We start from the raw sequence: 15,951 nt of genomic DNA, 5'->3' as shown, positions 1-15,951 counted from the left end.
AAAATAATAAAAGCAGTGCAAGGGGTGTTGGGCAAAAGAGAATTTTTGTGTGTGAATCTTTTTGTGCAATTATGTGAGGTTTTAAGGACCTAAATCAACACTCCTGGCTTGTAAAAAAAACAAACACTCTTATAGGTTTAAGATGAATTGGTTTTTGTTTTGTTTTTAGATAATACAACTAAAAATCCATTTGAATCTTTCATTCAAAATTGCAAAACTGAAAAACGCTTTTTGCCAGACACAGGTAACTAGTGTTGTTTGGCTTTGGTATTTAGCATTTAACCTTTAAGGTACCTCAATGCTTTATTTAAAAAACATCAAACTTTTATAAAGACCAAAGTCGTGGCTATGGTGCAAGGTGGCCGGGGCCAGGGGATGGGGAGACATTCTGGATTTTTTGTGAGCGCGCACAGGAAAGAAAATTGCTACTGACATAGCGTGTGTACGGTGACATAGACATTTGCAGACGACAACTGATAAAAACCGAATCCTTCCAAGCCTAATTATACAGGTTTCCAAGCACAGCCATTTTTAATGTTTGCTGCACTACCTGGAAATAAATGGAGCGAATCAAGCGCAGTGATTCAAACTCTAACCCACAAAATTAGGAAAACTCAGGTAAGTCAGATCTTTACTGGTGGTTTTTGTAGGGATGAAAGAGGGGGCCCTCCCCCACCATGGAAATATTTTGTATGCCATTTGGGCTCCTTTCTACCAAAATTGCAGTGGTACAGCAACATTCTCTGTAGCAGACATAGAACTGGTAGTCATCTCAGGAGCAAATCAGCCTCACTCCAGAATTCCCAAGTACAGCCTATTAAAAGAGCAACACAAGGATCTCCCACTCTCCAAACTCCTCACTTTGGTTCCCCAGTGTGAATTGCACTGCCCTAGGCCAGTGCCTTATTATTTAACAGTCTCAAATATAAATAAAAAACACTGGCTTCAAACTGCACAAATGATGTGAATCTGAGGTCAAAATATTGTGATAGTTTGAGAGAAGGACTTGTAGGGGAAAATATAAAATTTAAAAAGTTATGTTTTGAAAAAAAGAGAACTATATTTTGAAGGTGAGAAGGAGGGGAAAGGATTGGGACAAGAGTCATTTATACTGCAAGAATATTAAAAGGCTGCAATCTCAAAACTCAAAGAAACAAATAGGTATTTAAAACTAAACTCATAGGGGTAGATATATTTCAATCATGCTTTTTTCTTCTTCAAGGTACTGGCTTTGGAGACAGATACTTTTGTTAATACATGGCTTTTCAAAGCTTAAGAGCTCCAGGAATGATAGGCGAGGAAAGACGACATCAGGTCATATTGTTCTACTCTGAATGTTGTCTTCTCCTCAAAGATGATTTAAAGAAAAAGTGGGTCTACTCATTAGACCATTGTGCTAGTTGTACTTAAAAGTTTGAAGCATTTACAGTGTCAATATTTTTAATGTACTTGTGTTACTTCTAACAGTTTTACTTACACAGGACCGTTGAAGTGCAGCTTTGGTAAAAAAAATTTTTTTTAATTTATTACCTGACTTATTTACTGAAGATTTACTTTAATGTAGAACCAACAACAACTATGCAAAACGGCTGGCTTCTCTTGTGGCTCATGCCTCAAAAGAAATGTTAACTAATTTTCATTATAAAAATCTTTATTACAAAAGGAGGATGCATGACCTGGCCAGAACCCATCCTTGTTTTCAGATGTCAGGTTGAATTTGCCAGGTTGGAAGTTAGAAAGTCATTTTTTGACTCTTAAGATGAAGTTTAATATGAAAGTCACTGCAAACATTATTCACAGGGCATGTTTATAGTTGCCCTCCTTCCTTGCGACTATAACTCCCCTTCAGCCTGTGTGTGAAACTAATTATCCTCAGCTCCGGCAAGGACTGGCAAACTATTGTGTGATGACATCAGCTCTTAAGGTTCCAATCTCCATCGGTTTGCTTATCAGTATGGCAAATTCTGCTTTCTGCAACTTCCTTCCAAATAGTACACAAAGGTGTGCTGCTTCTTAAGAGTTCTAGAACACAGAGCTTTGCAGTGAGTCACTAACGAGACACATATGCTTAATAGGGTTCCCAAAGAGGGATATGAAGTCTATGACAACTAGAATATACATAAAAAGAATTGTTACATAAAATCATATTACTCTCACCTCTGCCCTGCCAATACTAACCTTATGGCATATATAACCTTTAGCACATATTTTCATATCTTTCCTTGATTTAGTAATCTGAATATCTAGGCACCACAGTTTTGAAAACATGATTAACATATTGGCCGTTTCTTTGAGTCAGGTGAGTAGAAACGCCAGATGTGGACTGGGGCTCTAAGAAGCATCAATATAGGCAGCAAGAAAGGGAAACAAGGGAAAGAGGGGAAATAAGCATAACAGAAAGAATGGGGAGATAGGGGGGAAAAAAACAAACCTCAATTGCTAGGGGACACAGAATACCATCTTCTCTTGCAGCAGGAAAAGGATTCCCCTGTCACCCCTTCCACTGCTATAGGAGGGGAGAATGTGGAAGGAGACAGTAGACAGGCTACTTCCAGTTTCCCTTGAAGGCCTCACAGAAACTGGTGCCCCCCCCTCAGGGCACCAAGCAAGCTTTTTAGTATAGGGAGACATGGGAATAAAAAAGGGTGAACTTAAACTGGGCAAATTACATCAGTAGGGGTCCTCAGAAGTTCACTCACCTTGTAGAAGAACCTTTGAGTCCATGCAGTGACTAATTACACACTAAAAGCCACATTATCCACGCGGAAGATCTCAAACATTTGGCTTAAAACCAAACCCTGATCACATGTTTAACACCAACAGTAGTTTCCACCCCTAAATGAGCATTTGCAAGTAAATCCTCCAACTTTCAGAAAGAGCAGTTCTACAGAGAAACTTAGAAGATCTGGGCAAGTTGGAAAATGATGTAGCATTAAGGAAAGTGAGGGGAAGATTACACTAATCTTTAGTAAACTGTCAGGCAAAGGCAAGCCAGAAGAGTCAACTGACTCAACAAACATCACCCTTATCTGACAAAGGTGAGCATCCACAGTTAAATCGTCTCTAAAGGGTTTTCTGGTTATCTGCAGTTTTCCATCCAACTGTCAGTTATATGTCAGATATTGAAATGCAAAAATCTAGCACTCAGGATCATGTGAATTTTTGTCCTTCCTTGAAGTGACTGAGGATTATCTTGAGACAGTAACATTTCTGACTGTCAAATATGATCTTGCTACACCAATGAAAAAAAAATCAGTCATATTAAAATTATCCTGTTCACTTTTCAAGTTGGTGGCATAGAAGGAAAACCCTAGCCCTGTACTCCTTTCTTGGATTAGAACTGCAGAATTTTAGATACTTAAAAAAATGCTTGGGGATGAGCTAACATTTTTGTTTAACTTCTTAGTTCTCCACATGGTAATGTACATAGAACCAATTCTGTGAATCTGAGAAAAACACACTGAAATGGCAACTGCTTATTCACACAAAAAAGCGATATGCGGGCAAAGCATTTTGGGACATGCCTCTCATTTCACCATCACACTTGTCAGACACAGACTTTTTCCACTTTGCTGTCAAATGTGGGCCATGCCATACCACAAAACAGCAGTATGGTGGCCCAGCCTCGATCAGTGGTTCTCAAACTTGGGCCACCGCTTGTTCAGGGAAAGCCCCTGGTGGGCCGGGCCAGTTTGTTTACCTGCCCCATCCACAGGTTCGGCCGATCGTGACTCCCACTGGCCACAGTTCACTGCTCCAGGCCAATGGGGGTGGCAGGAAGCCGCGCGGGCCGAGGGATGTGCTGGCCGCAGCTTCCTGCAGCCCCCATTGACCTGGAGTGGTGAACCACGGCCAGTGGGAGCCACGATCGTCCGAACCTGCGGATGTGGCAGGTAAACAAACCGGCCAGGCCCGCCAGGGGCTTTCCCTGAACAAGCGGCGGCCCAAGTTTGAGAACCACTGGCCTATATGACTTTCCACATACATACACCAGGCACAAAGCATGACACACTTCTCACTTCACTGACCTGAATGACATGCCACAGTTACTAGTTTATAATGCTGCAATGCATCAGTAGTCGGGGATTTTGTACCAACAGGTACTAAAATTCAATTTCAGAAGCATCATATTTATTTGATATTGAAAATACTGAAGAGGAGCTAGTCTATGAGGTCAAAAGTCTCACTTTTGAAATTAAAAAAATCTGATGTCTGCAATCACTTTAGAGCCCTAAGTAAACATCATTGTTCTGTGCCCAAAATTATGCTGCCAGAGGCAGGCTTCAAATAACCGCTGTTGGCCCTATACTGTATTTATGATGGGCAGCTTTTTTGTTAATACCATTTAAATTATTTTACTGTAGAACCATCTTTCTGATTTTGTTTTGGCATTCTGGCCTTGTTTTTTACTGAAAGAAAGATGTCTTTTACATAGTATTCCCCCCACTTCTCCCTGCAAATTAGAGAGCTTAACAGTGCTCCCAGCTATGAAAGTTACTGTTGAGGCAAGAACAAGGAATGAAGATTTGACATGGGGAAGAAAGTACAAAAATCCTGCTTCCACACGTGACTAATAGATTATATGCTTAAACACTTTCTGAGGTTCTGAAGTGTTGATTTGCAGACTACTCACACAAGTAAATCCATGAACAAATATCAAAAGGCATTATCTGGAAGGTATCCGTCAGAAGGATTGGATTACTTCCCTCTCACCCCCTTTCAAATGGGGGAATCTGGCCTTTAATGAGAAGGGACTTAATATAAAAGTCCCTCTACTTCAAAATTCACTTTTTAAATTATTATTTTTTTTAACTACTGTATTTGATAATGGATACAATGAACAAGTGATGCTGTCAAGTAGTTTAGCCCAAACATGAGTTCATTTGTGTATTATTAAAAAGAGGGGAAGAAGATTACTAAATATGATTGTAATATGAATATCTTTTTAGTTTAATCAAATCAGTGTCAACTGCATTGTTTTATATGTGATTTAAATTTTTGAACACATACAAGCCATACATAACAGGAGTTTGTGCTAACGCATGAAAGACAGAGACAGCTGGTTATGTTCTATTTTACTGGCAGTTTAATTGCAGTATTCACAAATTGAATTAAGTACAGACCTCGAAGAAATATAATTGTTAAAAGTCTAATTTACTCTTCATAATTTATTAGAAAACATGAGAAATAATTCTCAAGTGTAATCATTATCTTGACAGTACCCATTTAAAACAGAGCCTTTTAATTATGACACATTAATTGTATTTGGTGCACTATAATTTTTTTCAGTTAACAGGAAATTTCTCATGCAACCTTTTTAAGTTACCTTTTGTGGAAATCCCCTCCTTTCCCATGCACTATTTCTTCATAATGTAAGTGGCGTATTTGTGTACTGTATGAACATGTAACCTTCCTAGATCTTCTTGTTAAACAGGAAACCAAAAAATCTGCATCTCAGGAGGAATGCTACAGAGCAGGAAGAAGAGTTTGTTCCCTAATACATGGTCTATTTTTCCAGAAAATAAGATGCCAATAAGAAAAAATAAAAAAATAAAAATAAGTGGAGGAGGAGCAGGTCAAGGGAAAAAATACTGGGGGAACTGAGAGAAGGAAACAATGACAATCCAAACTGACTTGGGCAAAGGAAGTTAGACTACTGGAGTATTATGTTTTTAGTTCTCTTGAGAGGCTCTCAGAGACGATAGTGCTAGGTGTCATTGTGGAACTGAGAGAGAGAGAGAGAGAGAGAGAGAGAGCGAGAGAGAGCGTGCTTTGTTTATACTATTATTTTAAAGCTTCTTCCCAATTTGAAGAGTAAAGACAGTGACATTAAGTCAAACCCACTTTTCTCCCTGGGGTAACTAAACTACTCTGCTTTATTAGAGAGACAAGGTGGGTGAGGTAATATCTTTTATTGGACCTACTTTTGTTGATGAGACAGACGAGCTTACACAGAGCTCTTCCTCAGTGACCTGATGATATTACTTCACCTACCTTGTCTCTCTAATATCCTGGGACCGACACGGCTACACCAGCACTGCATACTACTTTGCTTTATAGCAGGTTTTTTTCTTTCAGTTCTTCAGATAGCATTACTGAAATTTGCACACAGAACAGATTAAAAAAATCCTTTTTTGATTTTAGTAGGGTATATATTTAAAGTAAACAAAAGCATCTGAAACACAGGCTTGTTTACATAATAAAAGCTAAGTTGGAAAATCAGTAAGAGGTTAGACAAAGTTGTAGAAATGCTGTGTCTTTGACAGAAAAACCACTTTTCTTCTTACGATGATATGATGCTTACAAATTACAGGATGGAACAACTGAATACTATCTTGTGCACTTACAAGACCTGAACCCAAACCAAAATCCATTCAGAAAAAAGGCTCTGAGCCATTTCCCCCTTAGATGCACTCTAACTATGAATATAGTCACACTTCATGGCAACAGAGAAAAGATAGAAAGGAATTTGACTCATATTAGCAGCTGTTGAAATACAGATGTGTTACTGTACTCCACTTCGGGTCAACCCGGTTCTCCCTTCGGCGGCCGGGGCTCCGGGTTGACCTGGTGGCCGGTTGGCTTTCCGGCCACCAAGTCACCCCCATTGGTTTCGACGGGTTGACCTGGTGGCCGGTTTGTCTTCCGGGCCGGGGGAATTTTTCAAAGTCCCTTGCCTGCCACCAGGTCAACCCGGTTCTCCCATCGTCGGCTCCAGGTTTACCTGGTGGCCGAGGACCGCTGAGGCCGGCCAGCAGGTCAACCCGGTTCTCCCTTTGGCGGCCGGGGCTCCGGGTTTACCTGGTGGCCGGCGATCTCTCCGGCCGGCCAGCAGGTCAACCCGGTACTCCCTACGGCCGTCGGAGCTGAGTACCTAGGCTTGACCATGACCAGCTAACACATTTTTAAATGTGACTGTGACATTCCCCAGGATGCAATCTGGACGACAGGACTGTTGTGTCCCCTTAAAACTACAGCCTGAGATGCCTTTTACACTGCCTTGGTGGTGAACAGCAACCCCTACAGGCTCTGCTCACTCAGCCACCACCATGTAAAAATCACTCTCTGATGGATACATGAATGCTATGCCCAGTCACCCACAAATTATATACAGGGAGACACCCACTCCAGTCCCCAGCCTGGCCCTCTCTTCAGTAGAGTCCTGGCCAGTGCAAGCTCATTAATAGTCCATCATAGGAAATGATTATGCACCAGCCTTTGTTAACCTGAGTAGAGATTCCTCAAACACTTCAGCCAAAACACACTGGTTTAGATAAAACAATAGAACAAGTTTATTAACTACAGAAACATAGATTTTGAGTGACTATAAGTGGTAAGGCATAAAAGTCAGCTTTGGTTACCAAAAAAAAAAAAAAAGATAGAACTGCAATCTAATTCCTAAGCTTTATCAAGCTAAGTAAGATTTGAAGCAAACAGCTCTCTCACCCACCAGATGCTGCAGGCAATTCACAGTTGTCAGTTCACAGGCTGGATTTCCTTTCAGCCTGGGACCTCTCTCCCCCTGATTCAGTGTCCTTAGATATTCATTGATGTCATAAGCAGAGAGAAAAGTGGTGGCGAGGAGAGGAGGGGTGGACAGGGCCCTTCCCCTACCAACTCCCCCCTCCTTCTTATTCCCCAACTCTTTGTACCAGAAAAATCCTTGCTGGGTCATGGGGGTAGGCACTTCCAATGCGCATGTGCTCTGCAAACTGTCCTTCAGGGAAATTGTAAATACTCTATTTATACCTTCCCTCCTGTTGGTGAATGCCCAATTAAGCAGTTAATAGTGTCTCAGTACTTGTGCTCAGTCTTTTGTGTTGTCCCTGAGGAGTAATTCTGGGCATATCCCAGAACCATAACACATTTTAGTAACATTATGCAGTAAAATCTCATTGTTTCACATTCAGTGTTTTTACACACATCATAACAGGACAACGATGTTCAGCAGATCATGTGTTTTCAAACAATACCTCACAAGGCATACTTTGTCAAAATATATCATAACCATATCAAAGTGGTGAACATGGGGTACAGGGTGTCACAGACTGGACATACTATGGATAAAGCAAAAGTCTTGTTTAAAATCATGTTAATTCAAATGTATTGGCCAATATGTCTAGACAAGCCCACAGAGTAGAAGATGCTTTCCAGAAAAATACTTACTATAGGTTGCATCAACACATAGCACTTTTTAATCTACCTTGGCACACATCTTGTCAGGCGCATGGCTATTTAAGCTTTTATGTCAAAGGTAGTCTAGCAGGTCCACATAGCATCACCTGTCCCCAGAGTCCATGTTCCTATGTGTGTATGGTTTTTAAAAAGATATTCCTTACTCTGCTGATTCCATCCTAGGTTTTCCTTCCATTTCTCACCCACTCATTCAAAGTCTAGTTCTATCCCTTATTTCCCTTCCCTACCACCACTGCTCACTAATTTAGCCTGTAATAATCTGCTTTCCTGCCCTAGTTCAACTGGCTTTTACCCAATTGGCCTCCCTTTTTCTGTCCTATCATATCACCAAGAGCCTTCAGCCCCTCTTGTCACTCCCCACTGGCAGCAATTTACTCTCCCATCACCACACCCTGAACTGAATCCAGAACTGCCAGAATTTATAACCTTTGAAACATCAAGCCACATATTGTAAGTGCCCAACACATAGTTAAGGTATTTAATACGTATTCCTCTGTTTTTTTGTAGTTGGACAGTGATAGAGGGACTGTCTCCGGTTAATTTTATGGGAATTGGAATTCATAGTTTGCAATGAAGACAGTTAGTCCCAATAACCACTTTATCCTTGATCAAACTTTCTAAATGCCAGTTTATAGGTCAGATTTTTGCTGACCCTCTGAGCAGAACAAACTGTCCTTACAAAAGCTGCTTTCACGATTAGCATTAATAATTAAACTGAGCTGACTGCATAAAACAGATGCTTGGTCACTAGAATAAAATTCGAGTTCCACCATGGTTTCAATGGCAACTGATCAAAACTCAACTGCATCATGCTGACTACTCAGAGCTTTATAGTTCCTCCACCCACCCTTTTGCATTAAAGTTACAAGGGGAATATTTGTGTAGTCTCAATATAGGCACAATTTGGGAACACAATGGGATGAGAGGATAGCAAGATGGGTGTAATCAGAGGAAAGTGCTACTCTGATAGATAGACTCACTAGAGCAGTGTGTCCCAAACTTGGGATGCTGCTTTTTTAGGGAAAGCCTCTGGCGGGCCGGGCTGGTTTATTTACCTGCCGCGTCCACAGGTCCGGCTGATCACGGCTCCCACTGGCTGTGGTTCGCAGCTCCAGGCCAATGGGAGCTGCTGGAAGTGGCGGCCAAAGGCCCACACCGCTTCCAGCAGCTCCCATTGGCCAGGAGCCACGATCGACCAGACCTGTGGACGTGGCAGGTAAACAAACCGGCCTGGCCCGCCAGGGGCTTTCCCTACACAAGCGGCATCCCAAGTTTGGGAAACACTGCTCTAGAGGAATCTGGGGAAAATGTGGTATATTTAAAAAAAAAAGTAGACTTCTGTCTCGTTTGTCAAAAACTGTAGGAAAGCGCAAAGTAGACAACGCTTTAGTAAAAATACATGGAAAACAAATAAAACTAGACAATTTTTCATTCCACTTATCAAAAGTGCTTATAGCCTTCCATTTCAAGGCTGGAAAAATAATACAATATTGAGTAAAGGCATTTAATCTGTTTCCAGATTATTTAAAGAAATAAAAAAGTTAGACTAGTGCAGTCAATGCCTTCTTCCCAATTCATATTTCAATCTTCAGATTTGGAATAGCAGGCAGCCATAAAATATACCATTCATCAGAAATAGGACAACTCCATGAAATAAAAGACATATATAATATTCCTCAAAAACCCATGACATTTTTAGCTTTCAAATAATTCTCGAAGAATGTATGTACACTTGAATCTATTGGTAATAATAGAATGAGGGTGGATTGGCTGCTAAATTGAAGTTCTGATATTTCTAGGATACTGTGCTATAAATCATCATTTTTCATAGAGGCTGAAAGAGGAAGAGAGCTACTACCCTTTAGTTGCTTAGCAGTTTACACTATTCACTCCAAAGTACACTTGCATCAGATATATGTTTGTGATTTCAGAATCAAGCAGAGAAGGAAGTTTGTAAAGCACCTCACTTTAAAAAAAAAAAAAAAAGCAAGAAAAGTTAACACTGTACAAGTCTTGATCCTGCCAACTATTAAGCACATGCATGACTTTACTTACAAACATCAATGGGATCATGTTTCAATGTTGTATTCTGTGAAAACTCAGCATAGTTTACAGTGAGTTAAACTTTAAACCCAATTTCAGGTGTAAAATGATGAACAAGTATTAAGAGGGTAAGTTTATTTTAATTTTACATTACTTGTAATACACTTAACAGTTAAAGTAATATCACTTATAGGTAAGGACTTGGGGCATAGCATTGAAATAAGGAACACCTTTCTTAGTAAGGTCTACATGAATCTCCATAACTTAGTGGTTCTGAAATAAGAAGAAAAACAAAAGGTGTATAGGTAAGATATTAATATTCTGTTTATTCACCTTTTTCTACATACAGTTGTGTTGTAGTTTAAGGCACACAGGATCAGATTACTGATATGATCAAGTCTGATATCTTGAATCTCACAGAAGACAGTACTGGACATCTCATAGAGTAGTGGAAAATACACTCCCCCACACAGCATTCAATATGGAGGAAAGAATTCTTCTTCAACCCAGAGGCAATCAAGTGACACCCTGATGCATCAGATCTACATAGCCAAGATAATATGTATTTATCATAAAACTATCCAACCCTGTCTGAATCCATGTACTGCTTTATAACCTACTGTAATACATTTCAATTAGTCAAAATGGCAATTAGACCAATCGTCGTCGTCTTCTAACAAAGCAGAAACAAACAATATTATACACAAGCCTAGAGAGGGCTTATTAGCTGAACATTTCCTTTTTACTAAGTATCTATATGACTAACTTTTCATTATGGTAAAACAGTCAGAATAATACATTTTAAAAAAGCAAGCATTTTCACCTACATAAGGTCCCTTCATTCACTTAAATCTCATTAAAAGAGTGGGAGTACTAAACTTGAGGGAGGAAAAAAGACAAAGCCCCAAGGGCTTTTAGAAAATTAATCCTTCTCAGCTGACAAGTCATCCCCACCAACAATCCACCAAGGCTTCACATGACACAGATGAAAGAACAACCAAGTTTTCAAAACTTTTGAAAGAAAGAATTTGTAAGGGGAGGGGGCAAGGAGGAGGAATAATTCCAACCACAGGATGTGCATTCTTTAACGTATTAGAAATATAGAGGCTACATTTTAAATAAAAATTAAGATTTTTAAAACTTTGCATTATTGTAGCACTTAATTTAGTAAGAGTGGTTGAGTAATCTCCATGTGGGGGATCAGGAGCGTCTGGCAGTCAGCCTACTGCATCAAACCTCAAGGCTGACTTCAGAAATAAGATAAGGTATGGTAAATACAATATTTTTGACTGGCAGATAAACTTGTTTCAAATCAAATTGGCATCAAACAGTTTGAAACAAAGAGACCGGATCTGCAGGACTTCCTTACAATTACTATGCCTGGGGACATTGTTTTTTCATGCAAAGTGCCAATGAATGGAAAGGCTGCCTTTCAGCAAAGTTGCAAGCGGTATAACACCGGTGCAATACAATATCTTTTCGTTTCTCTTTGTTTTTCGCTACCTAACAATACTGTCTGGCAATTGAAATGCAACGGGTGGGAGGAAGGACGAGACAGTCAATCCAGTCCTTTAACGCTTGCCGTCATCGCTCACATGTGTATCAGTCACGTCTAACTCACCAACATGCTTATGATATTTAAGATCTTCCAACGTTATAAAAAAAAGAAAAGACGACGAAGCCAGGAGTGACTTTTCCTCCTCCCCATAAACAATCAAAAGGTACCTCTCTAATCTTCCAAACGCCATGAGAAGGGTCTCTTGGGTCCTTTCAATAGTGTGTGTGCGCGCCCTTTTTAATAGTGCTTTTAAGCTCAGCTCATACACAACCCTTCCGCAAGGGATCTCACCTGTGACCGGTGGCACCAGTGACCTTATTAAGGAAGAAGGCCCCTATTAATGGAAGGCGCACTGTCCCCTGCACCAGTGGCAGCTCAGCCGAGCCCTGTCCCCACTCCCAGCGGAGCTGGAGGAGAACGTTGCACTGGGGAGGAGGAAAATCAGGGGAACTCCTCACCGTGAGTAGCTGGCCACCATGGGAAGAAAGTTTAAAGGCGTCTAACGATCCCCGACCACCCCGCCTGCCCCCTCTCCCCAATAGCCAGGAACGCTCCCCCAGCCACCCAAGAACCTTTCCTCATTGACGTGTCCGTGGTGCCCAGGGCGGCTGGCAGGGCAGCGGCAGCGCCGTGCACGCGGGGCAGCCGGCGGGCTCGGGGGTAGCAGGCGGGCTTCTAGCCCCGCTGGAGGGCAAGTCCCCTGCCCTGGCCCCCGCGAGGGAGTCTCACCTTCTGCGGCGGGGTCCCGAGCAGCATCTCCAGGTAGTAGCCCCGGCCGGAGTCTCCCTGCAGGTTCTCCACCATGGCCAAGAAGCTGACGGCGGCCCCGGGCTCCGAGGCTAAGGCCAAGCCGTCCGCCTCGCCGGCGGGGGCCTGCTGGCGGCTGCTCCCGGAGCCGCTCCCCGGGGCGGCCGGCGGGGACACCCGCAGCGGGAAGGAGAAGCGAGCGCGGCACAGCCCGGCAGCGCCAGCCAGGAGCAGCAGGAGGCGGGGAGCCGCGGGCAGCGTCCCCATCGCGGCGGCGGCAGCGGGACACTCGGGGGCTCAGGCAGGAGGGAGCAGCCGCCTGGCCGCGGGGCTGGAGCAGCCGGGAAGGAGGAGGAGGAGCAGGGCGGCTCCGGCTTCCCCACGCCCCGGCTTCATCTCGCACCCCGGAGCCCGGCTCCTCCTCGCACGCGCCCCACCGCTGCTCCCGCCAGAGCCCGGGGGCCGCTCCGCCCGCAGCAGCGGGACCCGGGAGCTTGTGCTGGGAACAAACGCCAAGAAACTTCCCACCCGGCTCCGGCCAACGGATGTGACGGGGCCGCCCGGAGCCAGCAGGAAAAAGTTTACCCAGGCCCTTAAAGGGGGGGGGGGGAGCAAACGCCACCCACCCCCGGCAGGGCGGGGCGGGGCGGGGCTCAGCCCAGGGAAAAGTTTGTCCTGCCAACTGCTGCCCCGTCCTCTCTGCGGCTGGAGCCCGCGGCGCTTGGCCGCGTTTACACTGAGCAAGAGAAAGCGCCGCTTCCAAAGTCCCCCTGCGAGGTTCGAGCGGGCGAGTCGCTGGAAATCACAGTTCAGAGAACATCACCCGGGCTGGGGCCAGCCGCTTCTGCAAATGAGGTTGTGTGCGAGCATGGCATTTCGCCAGTGCTTTTCATGACAGAGGACACGGCTGTCACCACCAGAGTAAGGAATAACCTCGCGCACAGAGACACCTGTCATCACCTTCCCTTCCAGAGCTTGTTTTTCACCTCCCCTTTACACATTTTTCCACGCCTTGGGAGCTTCAATTCTCTCTCTTCATTCGTTACCTTTACGCAAGTAAATCGCTTGTATACTCGCACCCTCCAGTCTGTCTCTGAACTACCATTAATGCATTGCTCCTCCCGCCCACCAGCTCCAAGAGACTGAGGCCTTGTCTACACTACAAGACTATTTCGAATCAACTTAGTTCGAATTTGTGGATTCGACCTTATGAAGTCGAATTTGTGTATCCATACTAAATACACTAATTTGAATTTCTGAGTCCACATTCACGGGGCCAGCATCGACTTTGGAAGCGGTGCACTGTGGGAAGCTATCCCACAGTTCCCGCACTCCCCGCTGCCCATTGGAATGCTGGGTAGAGCTCGCAATGCCTGCTGGGGGAAAAATGTGTCGAGGGTGGTTTTGGGTAACTGTCATCATTCAACCGTCACTCACAAACGCCCTCCCTCCCTGAAAGCGCCGGCGGGAAATCTGTTCGCGCACTTTTCTGGTCGGTTACAGCGCGGACGCCACAGCACTGCGAGCATGGAGCCCGCTGCGATCATCGCTGCACTTATGGCCGTTGTCAACTCCTCGCACCTTATCGTCCACCTGTGCAACAGTCAGCTACTGAGAAATCGGGCGAGGAGGCTCCGGCAGCGCGGTGAGGAGAGTGGCGCAGACCTCTCAGAAAGCAGGGTACGCCGGGCAGTGGAGATCATGGTGGCAATGGGTCAAGTTCATGCTGTGGAACGGCGATTCTGGGCCCGGGAAACAAGCACGGACTGGTGGGACCGCATAGTGCTGCAGGTCTGGGATGACACAGAGTGGCTGCGAAACTTCAGGATGCGTAAGGGCACTTTCCTTGAACTCTGTGACTTGCTGGCCCCTGCCCTGAAGCGCCAGGACACCCGGATGCGAGCAGCCCTGAGTGTGCAGAAGCGAATGGCCATAGCCCTCTGGAAACTTGCCACGCCAGACAGCTACCGGTCAGTAGCGAACCACTTTGGCGTGGGCAAATCTACCGTGGGGGTTGCTGTGATGCAAGTAGCCCACGCAATCGTTGAGCAACTGCTCTCAAAGGTAGTGAACCTGGGAAACGTTCAGGTCATCATAGACGGCTTCGCCGCGATGGGATTCCCAAACTGCGGTGGGGCTATAGATGGGACTCACATCCCTATCCTGGCACCGGCCCACCAGGCCAGCGAGTACATTAACCGAAAGGGCTACTTTTCAATGGTGCTGCAAGGACTAGTGGACCATAGGGGACGTTTTACCAACATCAACGTCGGGTGGGCGGGCAAGGTTCATGACGCGCGTGTGTTCAGGAGCTCTGGTCTCTTTAGACTCCTCCAGGCAGGTACTTTCTTCCCGGACCACAAAATAACGGTTGGGGATGTGCAGATGCCTACAGTGATCCTCGGGGACCCAGCCTACCCGCTAATGCCCTGGCTCATGAAGCCCTATACAGGCGCCCTGGACAGTGAGAAGGAACTCTTCAACTACCGGCTAAGCAAGTGCAGAATGGTGGTGGAGTGTGCTTTCGGACGTCTCAAGGGGAGATGGCGGAGCTTACTCACTCGCTCGGACATCAGCGAAAAGAATATCCCCGTAGTTATTGCTGCTTGCTGTGTGCTGCACAATCTGTGTGAGAGCAAGGGCGAGGCCTTTTTGTCCGGATGGGAGGTTGAGGCAAATCGCCTGGCTGCAGTTTACGCTCAGCCAGACACCCGTGCCGAGAGCATATCCCAGCGGGAAGCGCTCTGTATCCGGGAGGCTTTGAAAGCAAGTTTCCTCGGAGATCAGGGTAACCTATGACTCTCCACTTGCTTTCAAGAGAAACTGACCCTGGGCCTGTGTCAGTTTGTGTCGATTTGGATCTGCGGCTACATGCCTTGTTCTCCAAGTTTCCCCCACTTCCAAAGCACGTTTTTAAGCAAAGTAATTGTTACACTCATTATTAATAAATCTTTCTTTTACTTTGCATTTCTGTTCTGGTGTTGAGACATGGACGCATACTGTGCTGGGCACGGTGTGCACTGACGTACAGACCGCTTCCTCCATAGAGGACTGACATCCTCCTGCTCCTACATAGGTCTCTGGGGTGGGGGACGGATGACAGTGGTTCTGCATGAAGGGGAGGGTTTGCAGGAAGGGGCGAGTGGTGCCTTCTTTGCATAGGGGTTTGGATGACGGCAGTGGGCTGCGGGTTTCTGCGTGGGAAGGGGTGATGGGTGTGGGAGAAGGGTGACTATCTGTCCGTGGATGAGGGCTCTTGTTGGGGCTCAGGGCAGCGGATAGGCTCGTGGATCCGTTGCAAGTGCATCGTAAGGGCAGCCTGCCTTCACAGTAATGGCGTGACAGGCGCTAGGACCCTGGACAATTATACACATTACGAAATGAACAGGGGCAGCATACACAACACA

General features: G+C 44.8%; 1 protein-coding gene across 1 annotated transcript in view; it reads right to left on the bottom strand.

Moving 5' to 3' along the window:
- The window catches only part of BACE2 (beta-secretase 2), a 70,517-nt gene extending 57,432 nt beyond the window's left edge, over window positions 1-13,085 (bottom strand). The window contains exon 1 of the mRNA XM_045002513.1: window positions 12,527-13,085. Within this exon, the coding sequence (XP_044858448.1) occupies window positions 12,527-12,811 (285 nt within the window). The 5' untranslated portion in view covers window positions 12,812-13,085. The remainder of the gene's footprint in view (window positions 1-12,526) is intronic.
- Between the last annotated feature and the right edge of the window lie 2,866 nt (window positions 13,086-15,951).

The sequence above is a fragment of the Mauremys mutica genome, chromosome 1, assembly GCF_020497125.1.
Source record: "Mauremys mutica isolate MM-2020 ecotype Southern chromosome 1, ASM2049712v1, whole genome shotgun sequence".
Taxonomy (NCBI): domain Eukaryota; kingdom Metazoa; phylum Chordata; order Testudines; family Geoemydidae; genus Mauremys; species Mauremys mutica.
Note: the sequence above shows the minus strand (reverse complement) of the source record. Positions and strands in the feature narration are given on the sequence as shown.